Consider the following 16,070-nt stretch of genomic DNA (forward strand, 5'->3'; position numbering starts at 1 on the left):
GTGGTTAATCAAGGGCACCAGCAGCAAAATGACTGATGGCTGCTGTTCAATTAAGTGGAGCATCACTGTGGAAGGTAAGTGTCGTTTAGAGAACAGGAGAGTTGTTAATTCAAATATGTTCTGAGAAGATTTGTTTTGAATTAAGCAGACCTGACGAATCCAGGGATGCAGTCATTAACAGGATTTCCATCGCTCTGTGTTTTACCAGCAACTGTAGTCATTTCACGTGAAAATATAATAAAACCTCTGTTTAATGTGGTGGATCGACCTGTATCAACAGGTGATTCTGCTGCACAGAATATGCTGGGATGCAGTTGCTTGTATTCACAGCTACAAACGTTAGTCTGTTCAATTTTGGTGATCAGCACTAGTTTAGAAGGACTTGAATTGGTGCTGATCTATCCAACAATCAGTGCTGACGTGGAGTATCTCTGCCTTCAGTCAGGGCTGTGGGCACACAAGTTCAATCCATGCCAAACTAGCAAATGAAGACAATAACCCAACTGAAGCTTTACTCACCTGTCTGAGGACAAACAACACGGCAGCTTTTCTATTACTTCTCCAAGTAAGGTTCGATCCGATAGTGATGAAATCAAGTTAAGAAGATCTGATGATTTTCACTTACCGACAATGAATGTCTCCAACTGATAAATTAACTTGCAAGACCAATTTGATAAATAAAGAATATGGTGATCTCGAAGAAATGGCGATGGTGCTTATTGGATTAAAAATGGCTTCATGTTACAAATTAAAAATTAGAATTAAAGCTACAGAAAAGTACTGAAAGCTGTGGGCCAACCTTCAGAATACCACAGAGATGCAGCATCCACCGTCCTGTAGACTTTCCACAACTCTGGCATAATTGGGAGTCTCACCGCTGCTTGTTCCTCGTATTTCCAGGAAGTGAGCCTGCCACAATATGGCAGCAAATGATGCCAACAATAACAGCCAGTTGCATTGACATGTTACATAGTCTTTACCGCACAGAAACAGGCCATTCAGCCCAACGGATCCATGGCCTGAATTTTCAGCTTGGCGGGCAGGCGCGATCGGCGGGCCTGGGAGCGGTCGGGAAACTGACCACTGACCGCGATCGGCCTCTGACCGTGATCTCACGCTGGCTGGCCAATTAGCGGCCAGCCGGCGTGAAGCACGCGCTGAATAGCTCAGCGCTGCCAGGGTGGGGGACGGGAAGAGGGCGGGCGATGACGTTTTTGCGGGCGCCGGCGAGCGCTGAGAGAAAGCTCCCTGGAGGCTGAGAGCTGCCTCAGGGAGCTGCAGGCCCGAAAACCATGAAATAAAGTTTTGAAAATCAGGGGAAAAAAATGCCCAAGCGTCACAATCAGGCACCTGAACATACAGATGATAAAAATGCTGTCCACTGGTTTTTATTTTATTTAATAACGGAAACCTCATCCCGCCCTTGGATGAGGCTTGATGAAAAATGCAAAGTCCGTCTGGCTGATTCGCCCGTCCGCCAACCCGTAAGGTTGGACGAGCCACGAAAAATCGGAGACAATTGCGCCGTTAATGGGCACCTGCGGGAAGTAAAATTCAGCCCCATGTCTGTGCCTTTACTCCACTAAGCCTCCTTCCACCCTTCTTCATCTAACCCTGTCAATGTATCCTTCAAGCCTTTCTCCCTCACGTGGTTATCCAGACCCGGCTTAAACCCATCTCTGCTAGTTGCCCCCACTACCACTTGTGAGCGAGGGTTCTACATTTGTAATGACCTGACGTTCTGGACAGGTTTCTACCAGAAACAGATAACTTTATTGCAGAGAGCTTTTCAGATGCTACGTGCATGAACCAGGGCCTTGACGAGAAAGCCCCACCCACCCGGATTACCCCCGCTTGGGCCTCATTGGTCGGAGCCTCCAAGAGCAATCACGTGACCTCCCTGATAGGCCACAGGAAAGGCTGTACCTTCAGTTACTACATTTCCTCCCCCTTTGGTTATTTTTTTACTGTTTCTATTTACAGAGAATATTTGAATATCCCACAACATATGTGTATATATACAGCTCAGGTGATTAAAAATGAAGTCTCTGAGGTGCTTTTCCTTATTTGGTTAGAGTGGTGTAGCTCTACCACTTGAGGTTCTTCCACTGGATTGACATGTTAATGAACTGCAGCACCAGGTACATCATTAGAAAGTGGAATTTCAGGGTTCGGCAACTCTACGGAGACATTGGGCCTGTCTATTCTAGCGCAGTCTGTCACCTCAGGGATTAATGGTTCACCGTTACTCACAGGCGGAACAGCTGGTTGTTGGAATGTCTCTCTATTCCTAAAATGATCCACATGTTTGCGAATAATTCGGTCTTCCACTTCCACCTGGAAGGACAAAGGACCCGTTTCTGAGACAATTGTACAAAGGACTCAACAAGATCCCCTTCTAAAATTCTGCACAAAAACTGTGTCTCTTACAGTGAATCTTTGAGCTTTGCTATGAATATTGTGATTCAATTTTTGATTACTCTGATTCTTCTCTGCCTTCCCCTCTTAAGTTTGGAACAACCAGATTTAACCTTGTACGTTGTGTCAATAATTCAGACGGCATTGAACCTGTAGTTGAATGAGGCCTTATACGATAATCGAGAAGAAAGCGGGAAAGTCGAGTTTCTAGAGTACCTTCTGATAACCTCTTCATTCCAGATTTGAAAGTTTGCACAGCTGTCTCAGCTAAACCATTTGATGAGGGATGGTATGGGGCTGTTTTAATATGTCTGATTCCATTTAAACCCATGAATCTCTGAAACTCTGTGCTGGTAAAGACTGTACCGTTATCAGAAATGATGACTTCCGGTAGGCTTTTCGACATGTGCGCTCAATGTCGATGATCTGACTTCATTCACATCCATCTATTTAGAGTGCGCATCTACGATCAATAAAAACATGGTACTTAAGAATGATCCTACATAATCAATATGTAGTCTACCAAGGTCGACCAGGCCACTGCTATTATGCGGTGGAGCTGAAACAGGCAACTTCATGTTGCTGCTGGCAATGGAGACAGTGCTTGGCCATGCTTTGAATGTCACTGTCTATGCCTGGACACCAGAAAATGCGTGAGCATTTTCATCTTTGATATACCTGGATGCGCACTGTGAAACCCTGTCAAGAATTATTCCCTTCCTTGCGAAGGGACGACAGCTCTTGATCCCTACAGCAGGATTCCGTCTTGACAACTCAACCCTGTTTTTCGGGCATGGAATGGTCTCAACTCTTCAGACACTGGTGAATTTGACCACCCGTGTAATACAAGGTCTCTGCCTTTTGACAAAATTGGATCTCTGTTTGCCCAATTCCTAATTTGCTTCATGCACGCAGGCAAAGAATCCAAGAAATTCAGCACAAACACAGCTACTTGTGGCACTGGAGCATGTACTATGCTATCTGGTAACAGGAGATTACTGAGTGCGTCCCCATTTGCAATATACAAGCCAGGACGGTGCATAAAGGTATACTCATAAGCAGATAATATCAAAGCCCAACATTGAATTCTTGCTGATGCTATTGGTGGAATGGCCTTATCCTCACTGAATAAACCCATTAATGGTTTAGGGTCCAACACAAAGGTGAAGTATCATCCATGCAGGTACTGGTGGAATATCTTCACTCCGAATATCACCAATAAACCTTCCTTTTCTAGTTGGGAATAATCCTTTTTGGCTGTGGAGAGTGTTTTGGAGACATAGCCAATTATCCTTTCTGATCCCCATCTTCCATTCTATGTGGTAACACAGCCCCCACACCATAAGGAGATGCATCACATGTTTCGATAGGTCATAGTGTACTGATAAACGTGATGAATGTAATAGCTTCTTAACTTTCACAAAGGCTTCTTCTTGTTGTGAATTCCACGACCAACGATGATTTTTTTTTTTAAAACAAAAACAAAAATACCTGGAAAAACTCAGCAGGTCTGACAGCATCTGCGGAGAGGAACACAGTTAACGTTTCGAGTCCGTATGACGTTCTGATGAAGAGTCATACGGACTCAAAACATTGACTGTATTCCTCTCCGCAGATGCTGTCAGACCTGCTGAGTTTTTCCAGGATATTTATCTAGTTTGGCTGCCTTGCTCACGGTTAATATATAGTCCTCACAAATGCATATAGTTTGGTCAGGTTTCACCACTGGGACTATGGGCCCTATTGGACAGGCTGAATGATGTCCAGCTTTTCTAATTGGCACAGTTCTGCATCCACCTTCTCCTATAAGGCATAAGGCACAGGTCTGGCCTTAGAGAAACGGGGAGTTGCCTGAGAATGCGCATATATTTTTGCTTGCAAGCCGTTTAACTTCCCTAGTTCATCACGAAATACACTGTCATATTTCCTTAGCAGTTCAGGAACTCCACCTGTTCGCAAGTGAAATATTTCCAGCTGAGCTTGATGTTTTGTAAGACTAAGTCCTTCATCTGTCACTATGGTCACTGGAAGCTGGGCTGTCTGTCTATAGGACACAAGTACTGTGGCGATGCCTTTTACCCACGTGGATTCTCCAGTGTATATCTTCAATTGAGCCATTGTTCGCTCCAGGTTCAGTGGCTGGGTACCTCCATTAACTTGGAGTGTGACAGTAATGGGTTTGGTGTTTACCGCTGTGACATTATACGGGGAACAAATGTTGGTATTGGCAGCTTCAGGTTCTGTTGCATTATTCAATTGAATCATATTGGGTAGCTGCCTTATAGGGCTGTTTCAATTTTGCCCTGCATTGCTTTATTACATGAACTTTTTTAATGGCAGTAATGGCATTCTGCCTCCTTGAATCTGCAGGTGTCCGGTATGTGGTCACCCCAAATATATAACAGATTAACCTTGGAGTCGCTGCTGAAATGTATCTACTAGGCCTTTTTCGATTTCTAACAGCAGAGATTGCCTCTCGCTTCGCTGCTGTGTCTCTGGTTTTTGCGCTACTCCCGGCGATAGGCTCCCGCCCCACATGAAGGACAGCGCCGTGTTGTACATGTTGTAAAGCCTGTGAGTCTCTCGCAGCACTTTCCATGGCTAGCGCTATTTCCATGACGCACTTCAAATCGATGTTAACTTCGAGTAAATGGCGCTGAGCTCCACAAACTGCAGCATATTACTTGTGTGTGTCTCCGAAGTTGCAGTGCTCTGTCAACTGCTTCAACTTCACGATATGAGTTGTGATGGAATCTCCTGGGCCCTTACTCTGGAATTAAACTTAAACTTCTGCATTATTACGGATGGTTTCAGCTGGTAATGTGTTTTCACGAGTTCTACAAATTCATTAAAGGACTTAGAATTAGGCGTGTTCAGGGCCTCAGGCTGCAGATGAGATTGTATGTCTTGCTACCACATAAGCACAAAAGGATTGCCTTCTTCTTCTCCTCTGTGATAACTTTGTTTGCTATGAAATAAAAATCAAGGAGCTCTACATACTGGCTCCAGTATTCCAAAGCCGCATCGTAAGGATCGATTCTGCCAAAGAGTGATATGACTGGTGAGTGTTCTTTTCTCCTAAGATTTGATGTATGTTTTGACCCAGCAGTTGGTAAAGCTGAATTATTTAAAAATCTCAGAGGGAAACTTTAAACAACTGTCATAACCTATAATTTTAAGTGGTATGTTTGAGATGCAGTTCTAAATTCAGGAATCCGACCGCCAGTCCTCAAGAGGTTTCATATTAAACTAAATGAAACATTTTATTAAGTTACAACACGTTAAACACATACACATGGCTACCAATTACTACTATCATAACTTTTAACAAATTCCCAAACTAATCTCCACTAAGGCAACAGCAGCCCATAGGTTTTGAGTAGACATCAGGCAAAGCATTTTTACCTTACAAATTCGCTTTGGTTCCTTGCAGATACTGTGGTAGGCTTAGAGGCTTTGATCTTACATTGCCTCTGCCCTGCACACACATAACTGCTTTCAGTTATACCTAGCACATCACATTGAATATAAACTCTCACTGTATCACCGGCCCCTTTGAACTCCACCTCTTCTAACAATAAAACCCCTTTCATAGTGCCATTTTATTAGTAATATAAACATTGCTTGGTCTCTGCTAGCTAGGTGCCAGAGTTCACTCCCCTTCTTGAATGCTCTATTCAACAAAATGCAAATGCACTCTACCTCTCTTACATCTCAAAACTACTATACATCAAAGCACCCAGACTAGCTGGCTTTAATCCAGTTAAGACACACCCACAGACTCAACCTCTATTTTAAAAGAAAAATATTTTCCGATAATATTAATAGCTTCATGACAATGTACTCACATTAACAAGGGGAGATGCAGCATCGGAGCTATTCCATCCTCATCGTCAAATGTAATGACTTGACGTACCGGACAGATTTCTACTAGAAACAGATAACTTTATTACAGAGAGCTTTTCAGATGCTACATGCTTGGACCAGGTCCTTGACAAGAAAGCTACACCTTCAGTTACTACAACATTCTAACCACTCTCTTGTACTTATGGCCCCTACTTCTGTGTTCCCCTTCGCTACCTCTAGTCTATCAAACCTTCTCATAATTTTAAAGGCCTCTGTCAGGTACCCCTCAGCCTTTTCTCTTCTAAAGATAAGAGCCTGTCCTGTTCAATCTTTCATGCAGCGCCTTTAACATAGAAAAGTATCCCAAGATGGTTCACAGAAATATAATGAAGCAATAATTAATGCTGAGCCAAAGCAAGAGACATTAGGGGATTAAAAACGTGGTCAAAGAGTTGGGCTTTGAGAAAGGGTCTTTAAGGAGCAGCATGATAGAGGGTTACAGGGTGGAAATTCCAGAGTTTGGGCCATTGTGATCAATGGTGAGGCAGCTAAAGTGGTTTCAGGATATCCAAGAGGCCAGAGTTGGAAGAACACCGATCTCTTAGAGTCTTATAAGGCTGAGGAATGTACCAGTGAAAGATATTTGAATGTGAGAATCAGAGCTTGAACCTGACGGAACATCACAATGGGTCACAATAGGTAGGGGAAAGCCTTAGTACATCAATATTAAACCAGTAGCTTCAAGTTCCTTTAACCACTCTAGTCTTGGTTGTTCAGTGAGATGAATAGCCAAATAATCTCCATTTTGTGATGGTGGCTGGGGGCTGCATGTTGACTTGGATACCGGGAGAACTTCCTATCCTATCTCTTTTGGCTCCTGAGCAGGTAGATATGGTCCCTGTTTCATGCCTGATTTGAAATATAGCACTTCCCTTGTGTTGGGGTTGGTTAGCTCATGGCCTAGGTGGCTAGAGTCTGATTCAGAATGACGCCAATGGCGCATGTTCAATCTCCGTTCATGGAGCTCTGCCTCCTCATCTTGCCCCATGCTTGTGGAGTGGTGCCCCTCACGCTATATATAACCAATTGTCACTCTTTAAGAAAAAGAGTGGACCAGGGTGAATTGCCCTGCCTCCCTTCTTCTGTACTGCATTGCAGTATCAACTTGGATCATACGTTCAAATCTTGAACCTTCAGACTCTGTTGCTAATGTGCTATTGCTGGGCTGAGCTGACTCTTGTTACTGACAGCAACAAAGACTTTAAAACTAATTTGAAGCTGGATTTTCAGTCTCGATTTGGGGGAGGGAAGGGCATTGTTGTTGTGTTAAAGGGTAAATCCCACGTGTTCTATGACAGCTGTGGAAATAAGTTTCAAGAGACAGAAATGACTTGTAATCTGTGCTCCTGTAACTATATTACATAAATGGCTGCTGAATGAAGAGAACGAGGAGAATTCAGACACATGAACATATATTACTCATGTACAATCCTGTCAATTTACTCCTGTGCCACCTCAAGTCTGTTAAAACCTTCTCAATATCAAATCCTTCCATGTTGGCTAGTGAATTTTCATCTCATTTTATATCTGCAGGAGTGGGTAAATAAATATCCTTGGCTTATCAATCAGTCCATCTGTTAAGAGCAGTTACCTTCTTCAGTGACAATACAATGTCCCTAAAATAACAGAGGTTCCCCAGGTCCCTTCCCGTAACTCCAGAAGAAATGGCTGTCTTCAGCTACAGAAGCAGGAGTAGGCCATTCAACCCCTCCATCCTGTTGTGCCATTCAGCTGGATCACCAACATCTCAACGTCGTTTAACTGCCTTTACTCCGTACCCTTGATGCCCTTACCCAACAAAAAAAACCAACCAACCTCAAGTCTTGAAATTTTCAATGAATCCAACATGAGAAGTGTGCAGATTTACAATGATTTGCTTAACACGTGCCCAGATTTCCTGAACCAGGCAGTTTGTTCTTGGCCTTTATGACAATGCATGAAAATCAGGAAAATGGCTTACATCACTTCCTGTTTGGGGTGAAGCAGCGCATCATAGTCGCATAATACATTGCTGTAAGTCATGGGAAATGATGTAAAGGGAAGTGTTCGTGTGTGGATGTTGGTGAGGATGGGATCAGGCTTGATTTGGGATGTTCTCCATGCTGGGAAGATCTGCCAATATCGGCTTTCTCTGTCCGCCTAGCAGAAATGCCGCCTGGGCGAGAATTGCTGGCATTGAAGGCAATGTATTTACTTGCCACAAAGAGCTTCTCCTTTTCAGGTGCTAGAACTGGCCAGGAAGCAAATTAGAAAGAAAGTTAAATACGATCCAACTGGCCTTTACAACACACATCCCCTGGGCTTGTCTAAAGCTCTTGTCAAATGTGTGAACACAGGTCGAACCATGGTAAGGCTGAGACCCAAGAAGAAGGGAGTGCTTTGCCAGTGCCAGAAGTCTGAAGTAAGTGGCAGACACATTTCTGACAAATCCCTCATTTGAGTTGAACACAGTGTCCTTTTCATATCACCTCCAACGGTTCTGCTGCAGTGAGACTGTTAGTGTTGATGCCTGCCAGTCCCACCTGTTAGATACAGCAGCTGGCATCCAAACAGAATGAGACAAGTGGCTGCATTTTCTCCCCTGGCAGCTGCTGGGACACTTTAGACTGGTTTCAACTCTAAGAGAACATGTGCAGGGACAAACAACAGAAGTACCCACAAGCTTTTACTCTGTCATTCAAATTCTACATCTACAGCAGAGTCACTTATTCAGATCCAGAGGTATGTTTAGCTTAGTTTTAATAAACTGAGCAATCTGTCCAACTAGAACAGATGTAGACTAGGTTTTATAAAAAAAAAATATATGTATAAAATATATTTTGTTCTTTTCAAACTGTATCCTTCTCCTCTACTCCTCATGTACACTGAATACTGACTGCCAGTGCAGCCAAATGGCCATAGCTATCTCTACCAGTTCTGTCTGTCAGCTAGCAGTCATCATGATACATCAGTATTAATGGTACGTTAATTATACTGTTAAAATACACCGGTGAAGAGCATTGTTTAATTAAGTACATAGAGCACTTATAAAGAGAGACTGCTGGGACGCTGTGGGTGGTAGGTAGGGAGCTGAGGTATGTAATTCCGCATTCTGTAAATAAACCTGTTATCAAGAAAAGTATCAGTGTCTAGTTCCATGCTTCACCAACTGGCTTGGGATTGAATTAACAATCAGAATTATAGTCCTGTGAGCATTTACGTTCTCCTGGGATTTGAAAGTATCCCTTGTCCATTGCATGGGAAAAGTCAGTTGAAATGCAAATTAAAGAGAAATTTCAGTTGATTTCCCCTGTTTCCTGCCAGCAAGTGGCACCTTGTCTCCGTTTAATTTTTGTTGACACGTCAAATTGTTATCAGTAACCATGGCACCATACACACCAAATCAGTTCTGATTTCTATAAAAATACACACTTACTGTTAACTCCGTCTGCTTTTTTGTGAATTGAGACATGTCTTTGTAAGGAGGGAAAGATTTCATCTGACACTCTCACACTGCACACAAATGCATTCTAGCCTTTCGTTTTTCCCTTGTTTGATTAATGTTCAAATGCACCGGCATTTTACAGATCACTCCTATACACTTCCAGATTTCTTCCTGCTTCATCAAATTCAATCATCCCATTTATAATCAACGCATTATTGTGTATTGAGTATTCTCATATTATGTGCACTATTTCTCAACCATTATCACAGCTGCTGCAGCTCCCCAAACCTTGTGAACGGATTCTATTTCTCTTGTACATTCTGCTGCTGTTCCACAGCAAATATATAGATCGTGTGTTACGACCGGGATGGGAGAAGTACACGAATTATCGAGCCCCACTACTCCGCAGGCTGTACCATTCATTTAAATGTTTAATTTTCTCACCAAAATGGTCAGTTGTGTTCCTGTACCTCTAGTATCAAGAAGAAAAGAGACTCTGACAAGACTTCTTTAATTTATTTTATAAACAAACCTTTTAACAGGTTGCAAGTACTAGTTAATACATCATTGCAATTAGGGAGTATAACTATCTATCTCTTCCTAAAGAGTTCCCCCAGCACGTGCACACACAAGCATGCACATCCATGCACACACAGACACACAAAGGACAAACAGATAGAGTCTCTCTGCAGAGATGGGCTTTGGAGGATGGGCATTCTAAAGTAAAGGATAAAGTCCACAGGGTCTCGACGCTGTTGAGTGCTCTCATGTGAAGATGGGCTGCTAGTCCCGTTGGACATCTGCATGTTCTCACCGTAGGTCTCAGCTTTGCAGGTCCAAATGCAGACGGGTTACATGTAGATGAGGGTTCTCTGGCTAGAGGTTGATAGCCAAACACAATTTTAGGCAAGGTAGGGAGAGAGGGAGCCAGTCAAGGTAACCTTCTTTCTTCAGCTTATTTTCCCACAAGACTGCCTTCAAAACAAGCAGGTTCACAACTTCCCCCTCCCTCTCATGTGACTGCCTCTTTCGTCTCCCAGCTTTTCATTAAGTGTTTTGCAGTTCAAACAAACAACTCCTTCTCAAGCACCATATAGGCCAGGTGATTTCTTGGAAGAGGCCTGCTTGTTGACAGGTGAACTTATGGCCTTTTTTTAAAAAAAAAGCCCCAGGTTAGCTTCCAGGTCACGCCAAGCCCTTCCATTTTGTAAAAGAATACTTCAGTCTTGAGAGATATGATTCTAACGCCTGACAGCTCTTGCAGCCAGTTGCCAGGCACGGACATGCTACTGGAATAAAGGGAATCAGGATGCAAGCGGTGGTGCAACATCTTAAGACTCCTGTTTGCTGTGCAATTATCCCTGGTGGAAAGTACATTCATGTGAATATGGCGAAGAGGAGAGTGGGCTTAACGTTGATGCCTTCCGTGGTTTAATAGCTCGCCTGCCCTCACTATCTAGACTCACACATGAAGAATGTGGGGGAGTAACTATGCAACTGTAGTCTAAGGAATAAGTTCCTTCAAGAACTGAGAGGAAATGCTAAATAAAATGGTCACACAAAGAAATGATTGATTCCTTTAGAATTCGGCCCTTCAGAAGTTGATGCTGAGTATTGACGTTTTACAATATCTGGTTGTTTCTGTTGCAGGCAGTGATAATATGATAATTATTTGGAACGTGGGGACAGGGGAGCCCCTGATAACTCTCGATGACCTGCACAGTGACCTGATTTACAATGTCTGCTGGAACCGCAATGGCAGCCTCATCTGCACCACGTGCAAGGACAAGAAAGTGCGCGTCATTGATCCAAGGGAGCAACGCATCATTGCTGTAAGGTTTCCCCACCGGTTTGGGACATGTTTGTGCTGCATGGAGTTTGAAGTTCCAGTATTTGATTTTGCCTATTGAGCCTCTACTCAAATGCACATTAAATTGCATCATTTGGAAAGCTCACCAGTGCTATTATGAGCTGCGATCCCTTAATTCAAATGAGTTTTGTCATGATGAGGTAGAGGCCTGTTAACACCCTGAGAACCTTTTGAAAATAGTATAGAACATTAAGATCGGGAAATTGTTGGATGCAACAACAAAAGAAAAGGTTAAGTGAAGGTAGATAAAAATTAATAGATTATTGTTGAGAAAAAGAGACATGCTATCGAAGCCCTTCACCTTGCACGCATCAGGACAGACACAAAAATGCCAAATTTCCAAGGGAGTAACAATTTAAACTGCATGAGATAAGAGTGCTGATTGGTTGGCAAGTTGATTCTGATTGGTTGAGGCATTGCCATGGAGAATGCACCAGGGAACTATTGTCCCCCACACGTTTGTTTAATTGGGAAAAGGCGCAATGCCTGGTACATGTTTCTTTTGCTTGCAGAGGACAGGTCCCTGCTTATGAATATAAGTAGCTTTTAGCAAATGCAAATGAGTTACATTGTGAGCCTGACTGATGGTTTTATAGGGAACAGCCTAGCGAGCTCCCTTTCCTCGATGTGCTAGTTGAGAAATCGGCTAATGGATTCTCTACTACTGACTACCACAAGCCTACCTTCACTGGCCAATATACACATTTGGATTCTTACAGCTCCATGCACTATATGATTGGCCTTCACTGCAGTATCATAAATAGGGCCTGAGCCATTTCTTCACTCTGCAAAAATAGGACACATCAAAGCTATCCTGTGGGATAATGGCTAACTCAAATCAGCTCATTGCCTAATGTGTATTGTGCAAACTTATGAATGGGCCTAAGGTCGTCACTTTCAGACCTGAAAGGTGCCCAGTCTACCTCCGATTACCCTGGAATGGCAAGGTATCTCGAGCAATTTGAGCAATAGGTGAAGCCAGCTGTTTCACACTGCTACTGTGCAGTAGCAACAGGAGTGGTACTTTCCACAAACAGGATGCTGCCATCAAGCCAAAAAGACATTCTGCCTACCACGCAAGTGAGTAATGTGGTATATGGATTTCAGTGCTGGTGCAATGGCAGGTACGTAAGCCATACTCCCCAACATCTGGCAGCTCCTATCAATGGCACATCCCTTCAACGGTTTGCAAAAAGGCAGAATACTGACCGTACTCAATCAGCATGTGCTTGCAAACCTCAGAACACAATGTCATACGTTAAATATGATTCTGTGATTCAGTAGCACTTGCTGAACAATCCCGAGTGTGCCAAGAATTACACTAAAAATCAATTTAAGATTATCTGTCGGGCTCACTTATGCTTGTTAGAAGCTACATATATTCTCACACAGGGCCCTGTCTTTTGCAGACAGAAGCAATATGTGCACACTTTGCACCTTTTTTATAATCTAAACAAAAGCTTAGGGAACAGTCATTCCCTGGTTCATTCCCCAGGGCAATGCTTTGGCCAGTCAGAATCGACCTGTCTGGTTTGAATTTGAACAAAGTTGCAGAGCTCACTGCTCCATGCTGCATTCTGCATGGCAACGCCTCCACCTATCAGAGTCCACTTGCCAACTAATCAGTGCTCTCTTCGCATGCAGTATAAATTGTTGTTCCCCTGTTACAGTTTGCGAATTTCTTGGGAGCTATTCTGATGAGTGCAAGACAAAATGTTTAGATAGCCTGTCTCTTTTTTCAGCATTACTAAAGCTCTGTACTACTAAACAACTAATTAAAAGATTGAACTGGCTAATATTTCTAGTGAAGAATATCTCATCTCTATGTGAACATTCAGTTGAGAAGAATTAAGCAAAGTAACTGGAAGGTGGTATACAGTGTGTTAGAGCGATAGGTTTTTAATTTTTTATAAAATTTCATTCATGGGGTCTGGGCTAGGCCAGCATTTATTGCCCATCCCTAATTACCCTTGAGAAGGTGGTGGTGAGCTGCCTTCTTAAACCGTTGCAGTGCATGTGGTGTAGGTACATCCACAGTGCTGTTAGGGGAGTGGTTCCAGGACTTTGACCCAATGAGAGTGAAGGAATGGCCATATATTTCCAAATCAGGATGGTGTGTGACTTGGAAGGGAACTTCCAATTGGTGTCTGCTGCCCTTGTCCTTCTAGATGGTAGCGGCCATGGGTTTGAGAGGTTCTGCCTAAGGAGCCTTGGTGAGTTCCTGCAATGCACCTTGTAGATGGTACACACTGCTGCTACTGTGCATCAGTGGTGGAGGGAGTGAATGTTTGTGGTTGGGGTGCCAATCAAGTGGGCTGCTTTGTCCTGGATGGTGTCAAGCTTCTTGAGTGTTGTTGCAGCTGCACTCATTCAGGCAAGTGGAGAGTATTCCATCACACTCCTGACTTATGCCTTGTAGATGGTGGACATGCTTTGGGGAGTCAGGAGGTTGAGTTACTCACTGCAGGATTCCCAGCTTCTGATCTGCTCTTGTGGCCACAGTATTTATGTGGCTAGTCCATTTCAGTTTCTAGTCAATGGTAACCCCGAGGATGTTGATCGTGGGGGATTCAGTGATGGTAATGCCATTGACTGTCAAGGAGCGATGGTTAGATTCTCTTTTGTTGGAAATGCTCATTGTCTGGCACTTGCTTGGATCGAATGTTACTTGCCACTTGTCAGCCCAAGCCTGGATATTGTCCAGGTCTTGCTGAACTTGGACATGGACTGCTTCAGTACCTGAGGAGTCATGAATGGTGCTGAACATTGTGCAATCATCAGCAAATAGCCCCACTTCTGACCTTATGATAGAAGGAAGGTCACTGATGAAGCAGCTGAAGTTGGTTGGGTCTAGGACACTCCTGCAGTGATGTCCTGGAGCAAAGATGATTGACCTCCAACAACCACAACCATTTTGCTCAGCGCTACGTATGAATCCAACCAGTGGAGAGTTCTCCCCCTGATTCCCATTGACTCTAGTTTTGCTCGGGCTCCTTGATGCCATAATTCTCTATTAATTCCTGATTTGAAAGGCACTGCTGTAGAGAAATGCTGAACAGGGACCACACAGCAGCCCATGGGAGATATTGATCCAGCTTATAGCAACTATGTTACTGGGTGAGCTCCTAGTCACGTACCCATTTAGTCCAGAGAACAGGAGAGGAGAAAAGTTTACTTACACTCTAACAGCAGCTTGGGCCTGTAGAAGCCTGTGCTTTTCCCAGTGTTATAAACTGAACAATCCTTATCATTTCAGCTGAAGTCAGCTTCATTATTATGCAGGTTGGAAACCCTCAGTAATTGTCCCCTACTGAATCTTCTGTACCTGTGGCTATGGTATGGTAGGGAAAATAGGATAGTCCCTGCAACTTGACCTGCAGGTTTCTAGTCCAAAATGCTTTGAATTTTAGTGCAGTGTGGTGTAATGTTAACACCACATTGACATTCCTCAGAATTCGGCACTTTGGCATCACTGGTGAGACTATCATGATCAGGTGGCCTTCCGATCTTGGTGCTGCATGTTGTCGGCAGAACAAGTGGTGTGGATTTTTTAAACCTGTAAGTTTAAAGTTCAATGAGAGTTTAATGGTGTGTTGAATGCATTTCTAATAGGGAAAGAAAGAGCCTGCATTAACATAATGACTTAACCTTGCTCTCAGGACATTTCAAAACACCTTACAAACAATTTGTTATTTTTGAAGTTGACCAATAGGCAAATATGGAAGCTGATTTGCCCAGAAATGTTGAGGTGGGAAATGGTAATCAAAAGAAGAGAATTCCACGTTCTCCTTTGAACATATCAAACCACCGTGAAATCCTTTACATCCACCTGAGTGATAAAAGGGCCTCATTTAAAATCTCATCAAATAAAGAGCACATCTGACAGGAGCATTTGAGAGGGAAAAGACAGTTATATGACTGAGAAATCATGAAAAAAATCCTTCATTCAATGATGAGGCTCTTAGATAATATCAAATATTGGTACTTTTTTGAATATAAAAGCTATGAATGTCATAACAGGGAGGATGCATGGATGAATATTTGCTGTTTTAGTTCAAATGCCCACATCTAAATTTGACATTCAGAGTTAAAAATAGTTGCCTCCTAATTTTAGCTCAGATGCTGGTATTTTTTTCCCAGTGGTTGCAGATTAGTTTAAGCTGCTGAAGAATATCAGAAAAACACATTATTAAGAACTGTTCCAGTTGCATTGTGCAGTGACATAGCAAGTGCATCACTATTTCCTCTGATATTTCTCGTGAAATGGTAGATTTGTTGGTGTAGAATGTGTTTGCAATGTTGCCACACATTGTGACTGGAAGTGTTCATAGCACCCACCCCCTCTTAAACTTGGAATCTGCAGAGGAAAACTGAAATCCTTTCAAATATTTACAGATGATTTACATGCCTGTTTTCTTTGTGATGGTGGGGAAATGTTTTGAGACATGAGGG

The 16,070-nt window shown here is 43.1% G+C and overlaps 1 protein-coding gene across 3 annotated transcripts in view; it reads left to right on the top strand.

Annotated features, from left to right (window-relative positions):
• The window catches only part of LOC144684345 (coronin-6-like), a 326,360-nt gene that overhangs the window by 273,721 nt on the left and 36,569 nt on the right, over positions 1 to 16,070 (top strand). For all 3 annotated transcript variants that reach the window (XM_078548008.1, XM_078548009.1, XM_078548007.1), the window contains exon 5: positions 11,399 to 11,580. In XM_078548008.1, the coding sequence (XP_078404134.1) occupies positions 11,399 to 11,580 (182 nt within the window). The remainder of the gene's footprint in view (positions 1 to 11,398; positions 11,581 to 16,070) is intronic.

The sequence above is a fragment of the Cetorhinus maximus genome, chromosome 9 (genome assembly GCF_964194155.1).
Source record: "Cetorhinus maximus chromosome 9, sCetMax3.hap1.1, whole genome shotgun sequence".
Taxonomy (NCBI): domain Eukaryota; kingdom Metazoa; phylum Chordata; class Chondrichthyes; order Lamniformes; family Cetorhinidae; genus Cetorhinus; species Cetorhinus maximus.